The 17694-nt window shown below is 46.5% G+C and overlaps 1 protein-coding gene across 2 annotated transcripts; it reads right to left on the reverse strand.

Annotated features, from left to right (window-relative positions):
* Window positions 1–533: 533 nt before the first annotated feature.
* Window positions 534–15965, reverse strand: SLC25A48 (solute carrier family 25 member 48). 2 transcript variants are annotated; one of them, XM_042014738.1, is made up of 8 exons: window positions 15820–15965; window positions 13938–13981; window positions 10027–10098; window positions 9130–9382; window positions 7674–7922; window positions 6307–6440; window positions 3006–3135; window positions 534–2415 (listed from the first exon to the last, which is right to left on the reverse strand). In XM_042014738.1, the coding sequence occupies exons 1-7, from the start codon at window positions 15863–15865 to the stop codon at window positions 3013–3015; spliced, it is 921 nt and encodes a 306-aa protein (XP_041870672.1). In that variant the 5' UTR covers window positions 15866–15965; the 3' UTR covers window positions 534–2415; window positions 3006–3012. The 2 variants fall into 2 exon arrangements, with proteins under 2 accessions (XP_041870672.1, XP_041870673.1); XM_042014739.1 differs by lacking the exon at window positions 3006–3135.
* Window positions 15966–17694: the final 1729 nt, after the last annotated feature.

A 17694-nucleotide genomic window follows, 5' to 3' on the forward strand; every position in this document is an offset into this window, starting at 1 on the left:
CCAAGGCAGACTTTGGCCAGGCAGGGTCACCCCAAAATCATGTAGAAGCTGTCCAGTGGGGGGGCTGCCCATGGGGAAGGGAATGTGTTCTGGTTTGGCAGCAGACTTGGACTCGGGGTTGAATGGACAAGACACAGAGGGATTGCCCGGCAGCTCTAGCACATGCCCTGCCAGGGATGAGGATGCCATCAAGTGGCCAAAGCTTTATATTCACTTCCCACTTGCTCTTCATTATTTTGTATTTATATTATATATATTTATATTATATAGAGTAGCTTTCTGCCCTCTGCTCCCTTTCCACACCAGGGTGCCCATGGCTCTCCCTGACAGCTCCTTCTGACAGGTGTGTGCTACCCAAGAGTTTTGTCCAGGCAAATCCTGGGCTCCCATCTCAAAACTGGTTTAATTGGATGAATAATATAATGAAATATCACCATGCAACTCCAATGTGGGTCTCAGGGCTTTACACCCAGAGAGCACTGAATGGATCAAACTTGGGCACCATGACGGCAGGATCATGCAGGTACACAAGCTTGTTGTGAACTCATCAGTTTAATTAATTCATGGTCCATTTTACATTATGCAGGCAGATAAACACAACGTTTATTTGCATTATAAAAATAGTCTGCCTAAGTATTATCCCTGGAGAGACACAGTATTATCCATCTAAAAAACATGTTTTACATACATGCCTTAAAATAGGCAACATGGAAAGGATGAATCCTTAAATGCAGCCAGCAACAAATACTTGTGTGAAGGCTCATCAATTTTTTTCCATATTGTTTGTCAAAAACAGTTCCATGTGTCCTCAAGAAGGTCAAAGGCACTGTGAGCCTTCTCACCTGCAAGTCCTGAGATGAAGCAACACCAGCTGTTTATTCACCATTTTAAGGCCAGTTCTGGAAGCATCCACACTTCTGTTTTTAATCTGGGCCTCAGTGATGAGGAGCCCAAGGAAGGTGACCTCGTTTCCAAGTACTGCTACAGGACCAAAGTTTTAGGCACTTTCTGCTGAGATCTTCAAGTGTTGTGACCAATTCCTCCATTCATCCAGGGAAGAGGACATGGGAGTTTCTGTTTTCTTCTCCTTTTATGAAGGAAAGCTGGAGAGCTGCTCCACATTGTCTTCAAAAACCTTTTTTGAAGGCATCTCCTGAAACTGCAATCACTGGGCCTTTCCCCCAGAGCTCTTCTCCAGAGGAAGAACTGTTCCTCTAGAACATTTCCCAGATGAAGTGTTGTCCTAGATTATTCCTGCATGCTGTGTGTCCCTCTGCATGTGAGCCAGTTACCCCTTGGCCTCTCCTGCCAGCACCACCAGAGTCCTCTTGTTGCAGCAAAGCTGTTTCTTCTTGGGCTTTGGCATCAAAAGCTCCATGCTTAGAAAATAAATCATAAGGATATTTAACAGCATAAACAGAAATAATCATGATGTAAAAGATCTTGGAATAACTGAGAGGCTGAGGTAGACCAAAGATAGACTGGGCCTGCCCCAGTGGTCTCAGTGGGATTCCAGCAAAGAGCTGGAGGTCTGAAATATACTGTCCTAAAGAGAGTTCCTCTGGTGTTGGTCTGCTCAAGGCTACAAAGTGATGTCTGCACGTTTTGGCAGCTGGCAGGTCATGTCAGGGAGCTCAGAAGGTCTAACGAGATACCTCAAGCTGGTCCCTGGCGGGCTGCACCAGGCAAGCTGTGTAAATTAATAGGCAGCCTTCTATATGAAATGCAGACTTGTTTTGTTGTTTTCTGTATTAAAAAAAGCAGCTTAGCCTCTGAATTTAACATACTCCTGTTTCTCAATTTAATTTATACCTTGAATAACAGACTGAATTTGTTGAAACCTTTCACATTTTTCATGATAATGTGTTAAACTGTGCCAAACTGTGTTGTAGAACATGAGCGTTTGTATGTGAGGAGTCACCCACTTTGAACCTGAAAGCAAACTAGGATTTGGTGGGAATCCAGACCTTCCTACAGAAAAAGCACCTGTGTACCCACCGCACTTCCTCCTTTCCTTGTTCACAAAAAAAAATTAATGTTGGAATGCCGTGTTGTACGAAAGACACTGCCTTGGTGACGTGAGGTGGGCTGGGTTTGGGTACATCCCTTGGGAAAGGGAAGTAAGTTGTCTTCCTGGCTCAATAGGAAAAATGTCATTGATGAAGAAGCCCACCACCACCACCAGAATTATTAAGTTGTTCTCAGTCAACAGTGAAAGACTTGATAATAAAATAGTCTTTGGATTTGATAGAGCTTTTGTGTGTGATTTTCAGTGTCCTCCATGGACTACGTGTCCACAGCAGTTGCTGTAGGTGCAGGATGGGAGTCTTCAGTCAGAGCAGGTGAGCCCTCACCAACACCACACTGCTGATTTGGCTCAGGAAAGTAGGAGACTTTCTGGTCTTCTCGGCAACACTTTTGAAATAAGAAAGAAGGAGATTTATGAAGTACTGCAGAAAACAGCAAAGACTTCCAAGAAAAATCTTGAGTATCTAGCTGCTAAAAAAGGTTCTTTAATCAGGTATTTTTAATCTTGCTCCTTTATGCAACTCTAAGTTAATGAGGGAAAGAGTGAAACAGTGAGTTGGTAGTCAAGGCACTTCGAAACAGCTTAATTTCATATCTTTGTGGATAGAACAAGGGAAGAAAGAATACTGTGCAGGGACTACAGTAAAAATAATATTTCAAAATTTATAAATTTTATTAATTATTAATTATTAATTTAGAGAATATTCTGCTTTCAAATTTTTTTTCTGATTGATATTAATTAAAATAATCACAACAATCAGAACGGGTTACAGTGAAGCTTCAGGAGATGTAGACTGAAACTAAAATCCATTGGCACATCTGCTGTCTGCTCAGAATCCCATGGACCCAAATTGTGTTTGGCTATTCAGGTGTAGGTACCCATGTAAGTAATATGACTTTCAGAGGATCGATGCAATTGCAACCCTATTGGATTCAAAGATTAATTCTGTAATTTTAATAAAGCTAGAGGGTCTGACCTGGGAGTTAGGGATTGGTCTCAGTTTGGCATCTTTTCATTGCTTTGAGAGAAAGTTCGTAGCCAAGAAACATGGCTGCACTCGATGGGAATCCTCGCACTGTATTTACCATGAGGCCCCTAAAAAAGACCTGTTGGGGATGGAGAAAGGTTAGAGCATAAGAATATACTGACTGCTTTAAGAAGAGGAAGAAAACATTGACTGAAGTCATTGTGGGATTCTGAAGAACCAAATCTTTTTGGTTTGCTTGGAAGATACGCTCCCACTGCTGGTCTTAGCTGAGGTCGGCACTGGGGAACGGGAATGCAATGGCAGAAGCCACTGGTTTGGTATCATTGTGCCCTGTGCTCCCTATGGACCCCCATCTGTACCTACCAGCCAGAGCTACAAGAGGTGAAGTGTAAAAGCTGGCCTCATGGAACTGGTGTAAAACAGAAAGCAAGAAATCTAAAATGTCTTCCAGTGTTGTCCTACCCAGCTACAGTCATAGGGTGACAGAACCACACAGTGCTCTGGGTTGGAAGGGACCTTCAAGCTCACCTTGTTCTAACCTCCTGCCATGGACAGGGGTACTCCCCCAGACCACATTGCTGCAAGCCTCGTCCAACCTGGCCTTCCTTTCCTTTGCATCCATAAACTTGTAAACCCTATGCAAACCCCAGGGTACAAGAAGGCTCTGTTTCCATGCAGGAAATGCTCTGACCCCCGGGGCTGGGTCTGTGGGCACAGAAGATGTTTGGAAAGTGGAGACGGAGCGGTGTGGCTGCGAGCCGGCCCAGCCATGCGGGCACTGTGTCACAGGGATTATTTTTCAGGTTTCACCTTTGAGCATAGAAGGAATTTTTCAATCAACTGAAAACCAGACTTCCTCTGTACCTTGCTGAGAACTCTCTCACTACTGCCTTTGGCAAAAATATTTGATAGAAGCTGATATTTTCACATGAGTCTTCCTAGGGTCAAACTTTGGTACCCATACATAACCCAGTACTTTCTTTAATTAAAATAATAAATACCAGCTTCCAGATTTCCTTTTTCTGCTCAATATATTTCCTTTTAAAAGATGCTGGCATGTACAGGAGTGAAAGATTATGTGGCTTTTAAGTGCTTGAACAGTAAAGTGCTTTTGAAAAAACCTTGTCACTCCTGACTCCTGGCCTTAACTGGTGTCCCTTTGAACCCCCCCTCACTACAAACAGCACACCCTGGTGTGTGCGAGGATGGGCACAAACTGCTCGCTTCGGGGTGAGTCTGCTCATAACATGATGGTTGCAGGGAGTATCTCTGCTGGCCCATTTCTCACAAAATCATTCCATTAACCACCAAAGCTCATCACCACAAGTCACCAATCTAAACACCACAAGTTCACAATAGACATGAAAAGGAGCATCAGCAATTAAACCCCTTTCCAGGCTTTATAACGGCAAAGTTCCCACAGCTATTATAAAACAAACATGAATAATCTTGTCCCCAAGAGCAGAAGACCTTAGACTTAAATGTATAACCAGTTTTTCCCTTGAAATTACTGAACTCTACTAAAAATCATCCTATCTTATGTCCAATAAATCCTAAGCATAGTGCTGACTTGTTTGAGATAGAATCAAAATATGTTCACATACTTTAGATAAAACTTGCAATGTGAAATTGCTGTGTTGGGACATTTTGCATATTATTTGATTTATTGGGATGTTTTATTTTGTTAGTAAAGAGAAGTTTCTGGGAGGAAATTCAGTGTTTTTGCATTATCCATAAAGTAACACAAGAGAGCCAAGTCAAATAATAATGAAGATTTAGGATGAAAAGTCCAGAGGCATAAATTTTTCTTATCAGAATGAACACACCTGGCTCTGGAAAAAGACAAGGGTTATAGTTGCATTTCTTTGTGTACATCAAGCAGTTTTTTCCAGCACTGAGAATGCTGTTCCTTTGTCCCAGAATGAAAACATACAGCCCTGGGTTTGCCATTTGTCAGTCGTGAATCTCCCAACATTTAAAAAGATTTTTCTTACAAGAGCAGGATCCAGTCTTGCTATCAACTATTACTCAATCCTACTGATGGCTTTGGGGCAGGTGCCAGGTGTGACAGCAGGAAAACTACAAGAAGTACAGAACTCCAGCAGCAAACCCTTACAGCTGTTAATTCAGGCAGGACAAGGAGGGCATAGGATGAGGATGAGGATGGAGAGAGAAGGGAAAACCCATGGAAGTTCCCATTTCAGCCACCCTACTCTGAAAGTGCACACCAAGGGGAATGCACGAGGCAGGTACTGTAGAGCCTGGGCACCCTGTTCCCCCTCTGACTGTCCAAGCACAGTCCCCAGCAGCTCTCCAAGTGCTTGTGCTTCACAGGAATGTGACTTTTTTCACTCAGTGGCAAAAACTGAACCACACCACAGGCTCCTGTGACAGCTAGCCTAACGTAGTGGCATGTTAGCAAATATTGAAATCACACTGACTTGTGATTTTGTGGGTTATTTTCCTGCTTGTAACTTGTTGCATTTCTCACAGAATGTGAAAATTAAAACTTTGGAGCTAAGAGCCAACGTGCTGTTCTGATGATAAATCCAGATTGATTTCAATATCAGAAGACATTACTTCCACAACCCTGCCTTGGCAATGCAATAAAACTTCAAACCCTTGTTCCCTGCCATTCACATTTTACTGAGGCAATGTTTGCAGGTAGAACAAATACCTTTTATTACACTAACAGACAGAGTCAGAAAAGGAGGATAAGCTTTTTTGGCACGCAGCCCTTCTTCATGTTTGAAACGGAAGCAATCCTGATTTAGGAACGCTGACAATCAACTCTACCTGGGTGCAAAATGAGGGCATGCAGTGCAAAGCAACTCCACCAAAGCATTGCCCAAGGTGACCAGACATACCCAGAGTGCCAAGACAGTCCCACCAGAATTGGTTCATTGACATCAAAGTCAGTGGGAAACATTTGACCTCTGCATTTTGTAGAAGCAAGCACGGAGGTAAGACTTTCTACTTCTGATTTATGATAAGTCAAATTATATCCATTATTAAATACACTAACATGAAATGTTGTTTGAAGTTAATTACACCAACAGTGTGTGATCCCCAGTCATTAATTTCTTTATTGTGTAACATGCATTATTACTCTCACTTTTTTTGATTTAGAAGGAATCTGCATGCTAATTACCTACTGCCATTATAATAATTTAGTACTAACTGCCTTTAGCTGTCTCTCAACCCTGCAGACAGGTTCTTAACAGCCACTGTATTTTCTAATTGACAATTAAATACCTAATAACCAGATTTTACTTCAAATGTCACTTACTTTTACGCCCTCATTCTGGTAGCTCTGCAACATGCAGTCAAGGGTCCCTTTGTACTGGTTTAAATAAACTCCATCTGCCTGAAGTCGACTTTTCACAACATCCATTGGAGTACATACTGCCCAGGAAACAGCTCCTGGAAAAATGCAGAAGTATTTGAATAATTCCTTCTCTATACTTCTTTGGCCGCAGGTCAGTGAACTCAGAAATTGACCTCTCATCTATCACATCATATTCATGCGATATTCATGTCAGGGCATTCACCCTGCTCAGGCACCAAAACAGTGTTTCTGGGAGAAAGTTCCTGGTTTCTGGAAGAAGCATTCAGATTTTGGAGGTTATGCTGCTGATCAGATGTAGGCAACCCAAGAAGGGCTTCTCCAATTGCAAATCTATCTGCTGCTGCTTCTGGTGGAACGTGGACATGCCATGGGAAGAGTCTGAGCTGCCACTTGGGACTATTTCAGAAAAAATGGAGTCTTCTGATAATTCCATTGTAAAGCAAAGTTTGAGCTGAGGATACGAATAAGAGGTAGGTGCATCTCAGGCTGCCAGGATTAGGCTCCACGCAGTGAGATATGCTATCATTCCTCTAAAGAAACACCTATTTCCATTGATCAGCCTGCAGCTGAGGGGGATGCATTGCCTCTGGAAAGATCAGCACACGACTGCAATCTGTGGCCCAGCTGGACAGACAAGAATTTGTCTGAACCTACATGAGTGTTGAGGCACACTAGAAAAGCTGTCCAGAGGAACCAGGGGCCTCTTTATTTGAGGAGGAATGGAGAAGGCATTTTATTATCATGACCTGAGCTAAGGACTGATTTGCCTTTATGGATCTGCAATTTAGAAATGGCCAAGAAGTCGGGAGTGGGTGTAGGGGTGACCTTTCACATGGTGGGGGATGCACGTGCCGGCCTTACTGGCAAGCATACACATGGAAAAAAGAAGGAGATCAGTAACAGTCAACTTGGCTTCTGCTAGGTGTGGGTAGGTGCACTCCCTCCTGGTGGCCAGCCAACAGGTTGAAGTCCTCTTCTGGAGAAATCTTGGCTGCCATGTATCCCTGGCAATGTGATTGGCAGGCTGCCCTGAGGCATCCAGGGAGACGAAGGCAGTGTCTGTTCTCCTCTTCACTGACACTGAGCCCAATGAAGGTCTGATAACACGACTTCCATAAAGTTTGTCAAGTCATAAAGTGCAGTTGTGGTGCCAGAAAACCTGGCCCTGGGGGAGGAAGGTCGTTCAGTCCCGTGTCCTCTCCTGATGTTCAGGATGATGCGGAGGCCCTTGAGTCACCCTCGTAATCTGCCCTGAGAACCTTCCCATCCTTGTTTTGCCAGTGCTGTGAGGAAGTAAAGGTGCTTACCTGCTACACCCCCTGCCACCCAGATAGAGGAGGGATTAGGAGAAATGCTTCCATCAGGAGTTATCCAGTCACAGAACATTGCGTAAGGAATGAAATAGGCGTAGTACCCAGGAACATCCCTTAGGAGCATTGCTACATTGCCTCGGTATACCCCTGCTATCCCCTCTTTCTGCAGGATTGTCCTAAAGCAGTGAATTGGGCCTCGGTACACAGGAGATCCAGGAACTGTGGATTTTAGCTTAACACTTTCTACAAAAAAAAAAAAAAAAGATACAACTGTTAAAATAGATGTATTGCCACAGAACAACTGTCCAAAGCCCACTACCATTGATTAGAAGTCACTGCCATCCATTTTCTTCTGCTGGCGTCAACAGATAGCATGGGAAAAAAGTTTTAAGAGAGAGTACTTAGGACCATTTTCAGAAGACATTTAGACTCTTCAGGACAGATTTTTCTTAGATGTGTGGCATACCTCCCAATAGGTATGTGCCCAGTGAGATTTCCAAATAAGTTTAAGGCTATGTTCCCAATTTTCATGAATTTTAGCTTCAACTTATGCCAAGTCACATCTTTGAAAGCCTTAACATCTTCAGAGTCTGGCCCTTCCCATGCAGACCAAGTTCTTTTTGTAAAAGGCATTAGATTGCTAAGCCGCATGGAGGCTTTAAAAATGGACATAATGTTGTTTTATCAAAGCAACAGAAAAATGGCAGCATTTCACAGTTCAACACCATGACTGTAATCATGAGAAAGGTGAAATGCGGAAATCCAAGCTATTCAGCTCTGAAGCTGCTCCATGTCTTCATTTGGTTGTGCATGTGCTCTGCTGGGGTTTGCTGCATGCTGGCAGCCTTCAATGGAATTCAGCTGCTGTCTAGAGCTGAAGCAGCTCCTTCTGCCTGCAGCTTGTGGACAGGGAACAGCCACCCACTGCCATCCTGCTGGTGTCCCCTCCTGACCCATGCTGCCCACACCTGGGCTACCTGGCACCCTGTGTGAAATAAGTCAGTGGTTTTTAAATGTAAATGGGAAACTTCTGCTTTTGAACAGAGAAGAGTGGAATAATGGAGAAAGGTTTATAGGCAAATATATATGGGACTGAGAGCGTGCAGAGGGAGATGGGGAGCTAGTATTGCTGCTGGCAGCCATGGTGCTGCTGCTGGGATCTCCAGGGGACCTCACATACCAGGAACTCACAGTTCATGCAGCTTCTGGTCTTGAGCAGACCTGCCTCATGTTCCTTATAGATCCCAAATGGCTGGAAATGCCACTGATAAAAACCCTTCCCTTGAGCTGAGCAGGATGGGGTCCATCCTCAGGCAAAAGGGGGAAGTTTTAGCCCAACTGCAGCAGCACGAGGCAGCAGAGAGCCCGGCCTTGAAAAAAAGTTGTTGTAAAGCTCTGTGTATGCACCAAGGACTGGCAGAGACAGGCAGAAGCAACTCTTGCTTCCTACCTTTGGTGTATGGCTGTGTTTGCATCTGTAGCCTTATCTTGACCAGCTCCACGGGAGTGCCAATGCCCACAGAGAGCACCCCTGCCACGAGGCTGGCCACAGTCATGTCGGTGAGCGATGGCGCGGCAGCCGCGTCCCCGTGGTGCAGCCGGCTGAGGAACCGCAGCGTGTTGCTGTAGACACCGAACACCATGGAGCTGTAGATGCCGATGCTGGCCAGTGGGAAGGACATGCCCTTGAAGAAGCCAGCCACCTATCCAGGGAAGGGAGCAGGGCTTAGGAGACTGAGCAGTGTAAACCCCTACTTGTCTATCAGGTTAGAAATCACAGAATGGTTTGGGTTGAAAAGGACTTTGAAAGTCATCTCTTTCCAATCCCCTGCCATAGTCAGGGATGAAATGCAAATACAAGTAGCAGATGTCTCCTGGGACCAACTGTTTGCACATGCTGAGGGAAGGAAATTTGTTCATGCTGCTAAAGGCTTATGAAGATTGTGCAGAATACAGGATATGGCTGAAAGCACAGGAACCTACGTAGAAGTTCCTTGTATAGACAGTGTTTGTTCTGGCTTCACCAAAGTCAGCAAAATCCCTCTGGGAGACCTTTGCCAGTGAGATCAGGCAAAAGAATCCCAGTGGATGCAACGCTCTAACCCATGTGGAGACACTGATCATTCCATGCCAGGGATCACTCTTTTCCCTATAGGATCACCAAGAGGGTTACCTTAGAGTTAAGCAAGAGAAGGCTGTAAGGGTTTGCAGGCTCAATTGCATCAACGTTATTGGTCTTTATATAACTGCTGGTGTCAACAACATTTTGTACAATTGCTTTATGCATTTATCTATTTATTGACTTGCACTTTCTACCAGCACATTTAAAGTACAATGAAGTACTTACAGACTCATTTCTGTACACAGTGAGAACACACTTGAGTGTATTTCCATATCCTTGTCCAGCTTGCAAACGAGTCTGCAAAAGACATTTGTAAAACATGATTAAAATCCTATGCTTCCAGCCCAATGAAAGCTCATGCTACATAAACAGTGTGTACTTTGCTTTGAGAGCAAGTCCTTCCTTAGTCGTAAAGAGAACTGGGCAATAAAATAAGATATATGTGCATCCACCCTCTTGAACTTTCCCAGAAGCAAGGCTAAGCGAGAACTCACAGCCTGAAGCTCTCTGCAACATCTGGAATTGATGACTATCGAACTGCTCTGAAGTCTGGACCAGCCACCCTGACCCGGCACAGCAGGCTGCTGATGTGCAGTGCTGTCATTGGCCGGGGCCTGATTTTTGTGGAAATTGAAGAGTAATGTGGTCGTCTCCATTTGGAGACTCTCAGGGAAGGCTGGGATGTGTTGCAAAGAGAGGAGAGGTGAGCTCCTTTGGGAGACTTCTGGGCCCTTCTGCTGCAAGGTGGATTTTAAGACATAGAGATACTAATTGAAGTTAAAATAATTCAGTGCCATCTCAGGAATTCTCCGTGCTTCCCTCAAAAATACATTTTCACATAATTTAAAAGAAAGACATTTTATTTCTGGAAAGCAATTTGGTTATACACCTTCCAACAGATATAAGAAATGGCATGTGAGTCACAACAAAGCCTATAGGATTCAGCATATTTTCCCCTTCTCATATGTTTATATTTAGATCATCTTTCATTCAAGCTGCTCACAAGGTTGCTCTAGAAATGTCCTAACAAGGGATGCATTTTTTGGGCTTAGAGGTGTACAAGGAAATGGAAACACTGTTCACTCCACAGCGCCTGGGGCTTCATCCTAGCTGAGGCCAGAGCTTATTTTTTATAGGAAGAAACTCACACATGCTCCATCAGGAATATATTTAGGGAATGGGGACAGCATTATTTATCAGCACTGCTGCTAGCAATCAAGTCTGAAGGGACAGTGCCAACCTGCACTGGAGGGACAGTGTCCATTCCGCTCTGCTGGTGCTGCCCTGATTTACACCAGGGTGAAGCAGGAAATTATTTGGGAATTTAAAGCCCAAAGGAATGTGTGTCCACCAGAGTTCATGACTGGTGGGAGCTTTTGGATGGCAAACAGCATCTGGCACAATCCTTTGGCCCAGAGCACTGCAATAGGCTGCCAGTGCCACAATGGGACCCTGGCAGGAGCAGGAGGGACCAAGGTTTGTGTTCGCCCCTGAGCCCAGGCTCGCCCCTCACCCTGGGGTGGCTCCATGCAGCTGTTTGCACACATGGAGCATCCCTGCTCTGCTCCAGGCCTGGCCAGAGGCCACAGAGAAGCAGCAGCAAAAACAGAATATTTACTGAGCCCTCAGAACAAGCTGGTACATGAAGATGCTGCCGTGGCTCTCGCAGAACACGCTGTGCAACGCGGGCAGGCCCAGGCCACGGGTGCAGACCGGGCACACTGACTCACACTGGGCATAACGGGGCTGGGGGGGACCAGGGGAAGGTGGCTGCACTCTGAGCAGCCTAGGACAAGGTGACCCCTGTGCTCAGCCCTGAGTTCCCTCCTGGCTTCATCTTGGCCTGAACATTTCCACTTTGCCTTCATGGGCTTGTTATTTTTCTTTTACCCAGTAACCAGGTATTTAGAGGTTCAAGTTAATATATTTTTTGAGTAACTGAGGGCAACTGAATGTTCTCACAATATGGTTTTCTCACACATGTCCCTTAGCTAAACTGTTAACATCTGGCACTGAAATCGCTGTTGGCATCTCTGACAAAGTCAGCTACTACGAGTATGGATATTCCACTGTAAAGTTCTCCTTTTTGTTACGTTTTGATTAGATAGGGCTCTTGGGTGACACCCAGAAGCTGAAGAAAGTTCTGGGGAAATGAATGCAATGAGGATGAAAACTCAGTAAAGACACAGCTTTTAAAGTTTTGCAAGGACGTAGGAAAAAACAGCTTCTGGGGTTTGATGGAAGCTGCAACGATGGGAAGAGATGGCTGAAGGGGGAAGAGGTGGCTTGATGGGAACTGCGGTGTAGATGCCACTTACCCCACAGAGCCTTATACTCAGTCCTGCCTCCTCCCCCAGATGAGGAAAGACCCTTCATGCCCTGGCAGCTGCAGATGCTGCTGAGCAGCCCCTTTGCTGGCCTAGTGCTGTGCAAAACCTCTCTTTTCCACTTTCCTGCTCCTGAATTGGGAAAGATAACAAGTCTGCCTACTTGGTATTCCCGAGGCAAAGCCTTGCCCAAAGCCGAGAGCAGCAGAGGGGGCAGCCTGACAGTTGTCTTTATAACCACTGAAGGATGGGCTTGCTCTGTCTTGGCATCCAGAAACTCGATGTTACCCAGCAGGATTCTCACTGCTAACCCCCTGCAAACCAGGCAATGATGCCATGACTATCAGCCTGAGATGGGGATTGCCTTGGCAATGCTGGGCAGAGCCTGCCTTTGCTGCCTGTGCCCTGCCCATGGCTGGGTGGTGTGGGCAGCCTTCTGTCTCCTCCCATGGGGCGTCTGCACCCACCTTTGCGCAGGGATGCCCTTGGGACTGGTAGCACTTCAGCAGCTCAGAAAGGATAGTGCTGGCTGGGCATCTCCTGATCCCAGGAGAGCCTGCTGTGTGCAAGGGGATGGCTGTGATGGCTGGGGCAGGGATGTGGTGTGGGCCGTGCTAGGCCCTGCCTGCTCAGCATCACCCTCCAAAGTCTTCAAGGTGCAAACATGACCAGTGACTTCTGGGTTTGCCACAACTGGCAGTCCTGCCTGGTGCCAGAGCCAGGCTTGAACCAGAGCAGGGAACACAGAGTCACAGAACTGTGGAATGGCTTGATTTGAAAGGGATCTTTTAAGGTCATCTTGTTCAACCTCCCTGCAATGAGCAGGGCCATCTCCAACTAGACCAGGTTGCTCAGAGCCCCATCCATCCTGCCTTTGAATGTTTCCAGGGATGGGGCATCCCCCACGTCTCTGGGGAGCCTGTGTCAGTGTTTTACCACCTTTTTTGTATAAGACTTCCTTATATCTAATCTAAACCTATTCTCTTTCAGTTTAAAACCACGACCCCTTGTCCTATCGCAACGGGCCCTGCTAAAAATTCTGTCTTTATTTTAGGCCCCCTTCAAGTACAGGAAGGCTACAATAAGATTTCTTTGGAGAAATAGATTTCTCCAAATAGATTTCTCCAATAGATTTCTATTCTTCAGGCTGAACAACCCCAACAAGGGCAGAGAAGCTAAAGTGATGAAAGCTGCCCAGAAATGCCTGAACAAAAAACCAGAAAGGAACAGGATCCTCGTCTCTATCTCTGCATCAGTAGGGATGGTCAGCTCGGTTGAGTCAGGATGCATTGGTGTGTGCATGGGCTTGTCTGCATCATGCTGACAAATACCTTCTTACTTCTCTAAATCCTCCCATTGGAGGAATAATTATCTTGTGGGAACCATAAATACCGTATGTCACAGCCCTGGGATAACAATTTCAGCACTCTGCCCTTCCAGCATTGCCAGCACCAGGAAAACACATAAAAATGTGCCTGCAGCAAAACAAGTACAGTTCCCTCATTGCCCTTTGAATACTAGTCTGTGGCAAAGTTCAATAAAACATTGGCAGAACTGCTCAGTGAACCACACACTAAGTAAGGCCAGGTTAATTTTCAGCATTAATTCGCCAGAGAGGAACTTGCACGTATCAGTCAGTTCTTTTAGTTTCTCATTCAAAATGAGCATTGGAGAGGAAGAAAGCCTGTGAAAACATTCCAAATTCCCCTTTGGGATAAGTGAAAGTCCTTTGAGGCATCACCTAGAGAGAAGGTCTGAACTGGTGAGGGTTTGGGTGGTGACATGTGAACACAGTTCAAACTGTTTTACCTTGACCGTGTCCAGGGGATGGCCCGCAACCACACTGGCAATTCCTGGGGATGAAAGCAAAGTATTATGCAAAACACTGAAGCTTTTGTGACAGGACAGGATGCAAAGGGTTTAGAGGAGAGAAGAGATTTCCATAGGAACGGTTGTAAGGGGCCTAGCCAGAGCAATGACCAGCATGGTGCCCTGTCCCTGACAACAGCTAAAAGCTGAGCTTAAGTACTTTTCTTGTACACTCTCCTGGATTCCTTCAGCTTTACATCTCAAAGGTGCTGGAGAAGGAGAAGTAATAATGTATGTCCTGTCCAGGACCAACCCCTTTTGCGCTCCTGTAAGCTCACACAAATTTTTAGCCTCAGAATGGTGAGATTCCTGTTAGACACAAGGCAGTGCTTTCTCCTGGTTCAGTGATGTCCTAGCTGACTGCTAATGGCACCTATGAACTCCTCATCCTTTGCTGTTTTAAGAGCAGTTTCTAGAGATACCTGTCAGAGAGGATTCAGATACAGAGGATCCTGCTCTCTATAGATCTTTACAGCCATCCCACCTTATTCCCCATGGTGCTCTGGGGAGAAACTGGCCCATATTCTCTTTCCGTCCACCCACCTACTCACACCACTCACTGCCAGGAGCTCTCATGGCAGGACAGAGCACAATTTGGTTTCCCTCTTCTCCAGGAGAATGGAACACCTGTGTGCCAGGATATGGTTTTGTGTGTTTGTTGCAAACAATACTGGCAGGTTTTAGGGTTTGTGGAGAGTGGGTAATCTGTGATGCGTCCTCACCAGCAAGTCTGTGCAAACCAGCGCCCACAGGTGCTTTGGGGACGACGTGGTTTCTGACTCTTAGTGGGTTAGTACTGAAAAGAGCATCATGTCCTTGGTCAACCCATCATGACTTTTCTAAGAGTGTGTTAAAAAAAGTCCCCTCTCCTCCTGGACCTGAGACCACCCATGGTCTAGTGCTATGCACGAAAACTCCCAGCTGCCACTGCTGCTGAGCACTGGTGGCTGTTCACCTCCCGAGACATCCTGTCCTGTTGCCGGGGGTGTGCAGCCACAGCACAGGGCAGCAGGGCAGAGAGAGCAACCACAGGCTACAGAGATCCAAAAATCAGCTGCTCACGCAAACTTTTGGCAGAGGTTTTGGGTTTTTTAGTCAGCTAACTTAGTAACCGCTTCTGGCAGGACACCTGTGAGCCACCTCACACCCTGCTCCTGTGTGGGGTCTGAAGAGTCACCTGGACAGAGGTTTTCTCTGTGGTGGCTGGTGCCACAGTAGATCCTCTGTCCTACTGCAGCCCTGGGGGCAGCACAGCTGGTCACCCTCTCAGCTGGCAAACCCAGTGGACATTTCTCAGTTCGGTAAACCTTGCCCCATTACTGGCACCTCTATGGGCTTGGCTTCCTTTTCTTTCTGATACCTGTTTCCCGGTGTTTGCCATCGGAATTCCCAGCAGACAGGACCAATCCTTGCCCTGGCCATTGGCCCAGTGGCCGCGGTGGGACGGCGGAGTCAGAGCCCGGCAGTGCCTCTCCCGGGGATGGGGACACGGGGAACCCTGGGTTGAGAGCTGCCAGCCCTCTCTGAGCCCGGCAGCGCTTCCAGCCACGGGGCCAAGGACGGGAGAGCCGGTGGGAGCTGGGGGCACGCGGAGCCTCTGGAAGTCGGCCCCGCACAGCAGCATCACACATTCTAAACTTGAATTTTAAGTATCCCGCCGGTGGAAGTGGGATTAAACCGCACGTGTGAGCCAAAGCAAAACAAACCGTGGGAGACGCCGGGCGGAGGCACAGACCGTGGGTGACCCGGAGGATTTTATCCCCGGGCACCTCCGCCGTGCCCCCTTCGCTGCCTCCCCGCCCGCGCTCACGGCATCACTCACCGCCCACCAAGCCCGCCACGAATTCCTGCAGCTGGACGCTTCCCATGCTGCGCCGCCGAGCCCGTCCCGCGGGGCTGGGGGTCCCCGCCGGGCAGGGGGTCCCCGCGGGCAGCGCTGCGGGGTCCCGGCGCTCCGCGCTCCGCGCCCGCGGCTTCCAAGCGCTGTGACATCACGCACCGCAGCTTAAAGGCGGCGCAGGGGCCGCGGAGACACCGCCCGGCCGGGGCGGGGAGGGTCGCGGTCCAGGCGGGCGTGACGGCGGCAGCGCCGGGGTTCGTCCGTCGGGGATGGGGAGCAGAGAGGGCTGCGCATCACCCCGGGGCTGGTGGCACCGAGGAGCGGGAGGAGCAGCATCGTTCCCTGGGCGGGCAACGGGGGACGAGGCTCAGCGTGAAGAGCGGAAGAGGTAGGGGAAGATCATGTACACTCGCAAACTGAAGATGTAAGTACAGAAATAAAGAGTATTACACCCTTAATCAATTGAAAAACATCTCCGTTCCCTTCATTGAAATCACTGCCTCATCGTTTCAGGACATAACCCCAATTTCTGTGTAATCCTTCCGGGAAATAACCCCAATTTCTGTATTTTGGCAAGCAGTGAACAATTGCCCACCTACACCATTCCTTCTACATAGTATTCACAATTTTCTTATACATCTATTACATGCTTCTCCATCTGCCCAGTCTTTCCCAGAAGCAAGATCCCAGATCTTGTTTATTCCCCTTTCATGCATGACACTCCTTTCCACACTCCTCAGTCATTTTTGTTTACAGTCTTTGGACTGTGCAGCCAGAACCACCAGCGATAGGAAAGAACCACTCAGCAGAATAAAGATATTTTCTGTTTTGATCTCAAACCCTTTTCTGGGAATTCCTAGCATGCCTTTCTCATTGGGGCTGAAGGCTGGGCTGCCTTTCTTGAATCGTGAATACCTGATCTTGAGCCCAACCTGGCTGTTGTGCCTCCTCTGTGGCACTTCCAAACAGTAAATCTAATGTCTTACACCTGAACAGCACCTGGCCACTCAATGCATCCTCACCAGGATCTTCAACCAGCTCTCCTTATGCTCACCAACCCCATCAGAAATGTCCTCTTGGACTTCAGGGGCATGACTGCTCTGAAAAAGATGTTGTGGCCCTTGGCCCATACATCTGGCTGAGGTTTGTACTACAGCCCAAAGTGAATTTTATTCTGTCTAGGCTAGATTTCTGCAGATGGCAGTTCCTTGGGTCAGTTTTGGAGGCTTTCTGACAAGATTGGCATCAGGTTTGCTACATTGCCTTCCTGAAATGCAAGACTGGATTTTCTTGAAATGTATTTTGTCTACACGTTCTGGTAAAAAAAATAGAAAATTAGAAAATAGCTCCTGAGCAAGAAATCCTGAATGACAAAATACTGGCTGAAAATATAAATATTTAAATGTTTTTCTTACAAAATTGGTATTTTCATTTCCACTGATAAATTAATATATTCCACAAAAAGACCTTAAAACAATGTTCCCTTATATGCATGCACATATACACAGGAAACCTTATCACCGAGTTGGCTGAAGGGGGCTTTTGTCTAGAAATTGCTTATAGAAATTTAATATTGTGTGCATGGTTATCAGCTCAGATAATCTAGACCTGAAACTTTAGATTTTTCAATGCATATAACAATGCTCATTCTTGTTGAGGAAGGTTTTCCTCAAGCACCATCAGTCTCTAATGGACTTTGAGGGGGACTGTGGTCCTGGATAAATGCTGGAGAGAACATGTGTGCACAAGCACTGTGGAAATTTCAGTTACTTGTTTTCTCAAACTTGCTTTCTTCTTTTTAGAAGAAATATTATTCCACTACACACTAACATAGAAAAAGGGTTTTGTCCTCATTTT

Source organism: Corvus kubaryi, unplaced genomic scaffold (genome assembly GCF_017639235.1).
Source record: "Corvus kubaryi isolate FWS band 111438036 unplaced genomic scaffold, C.kubaryi_AGA036_p1.0 split2-37374, whole genome shotgun sequence".
In the NCBI taxonomy this organism is placed as follows: Eukaryota; Metazoa; Chordata; class Aves; order Passeriformes; family Corvidae; genus Corvus; species Corvus kubaryi.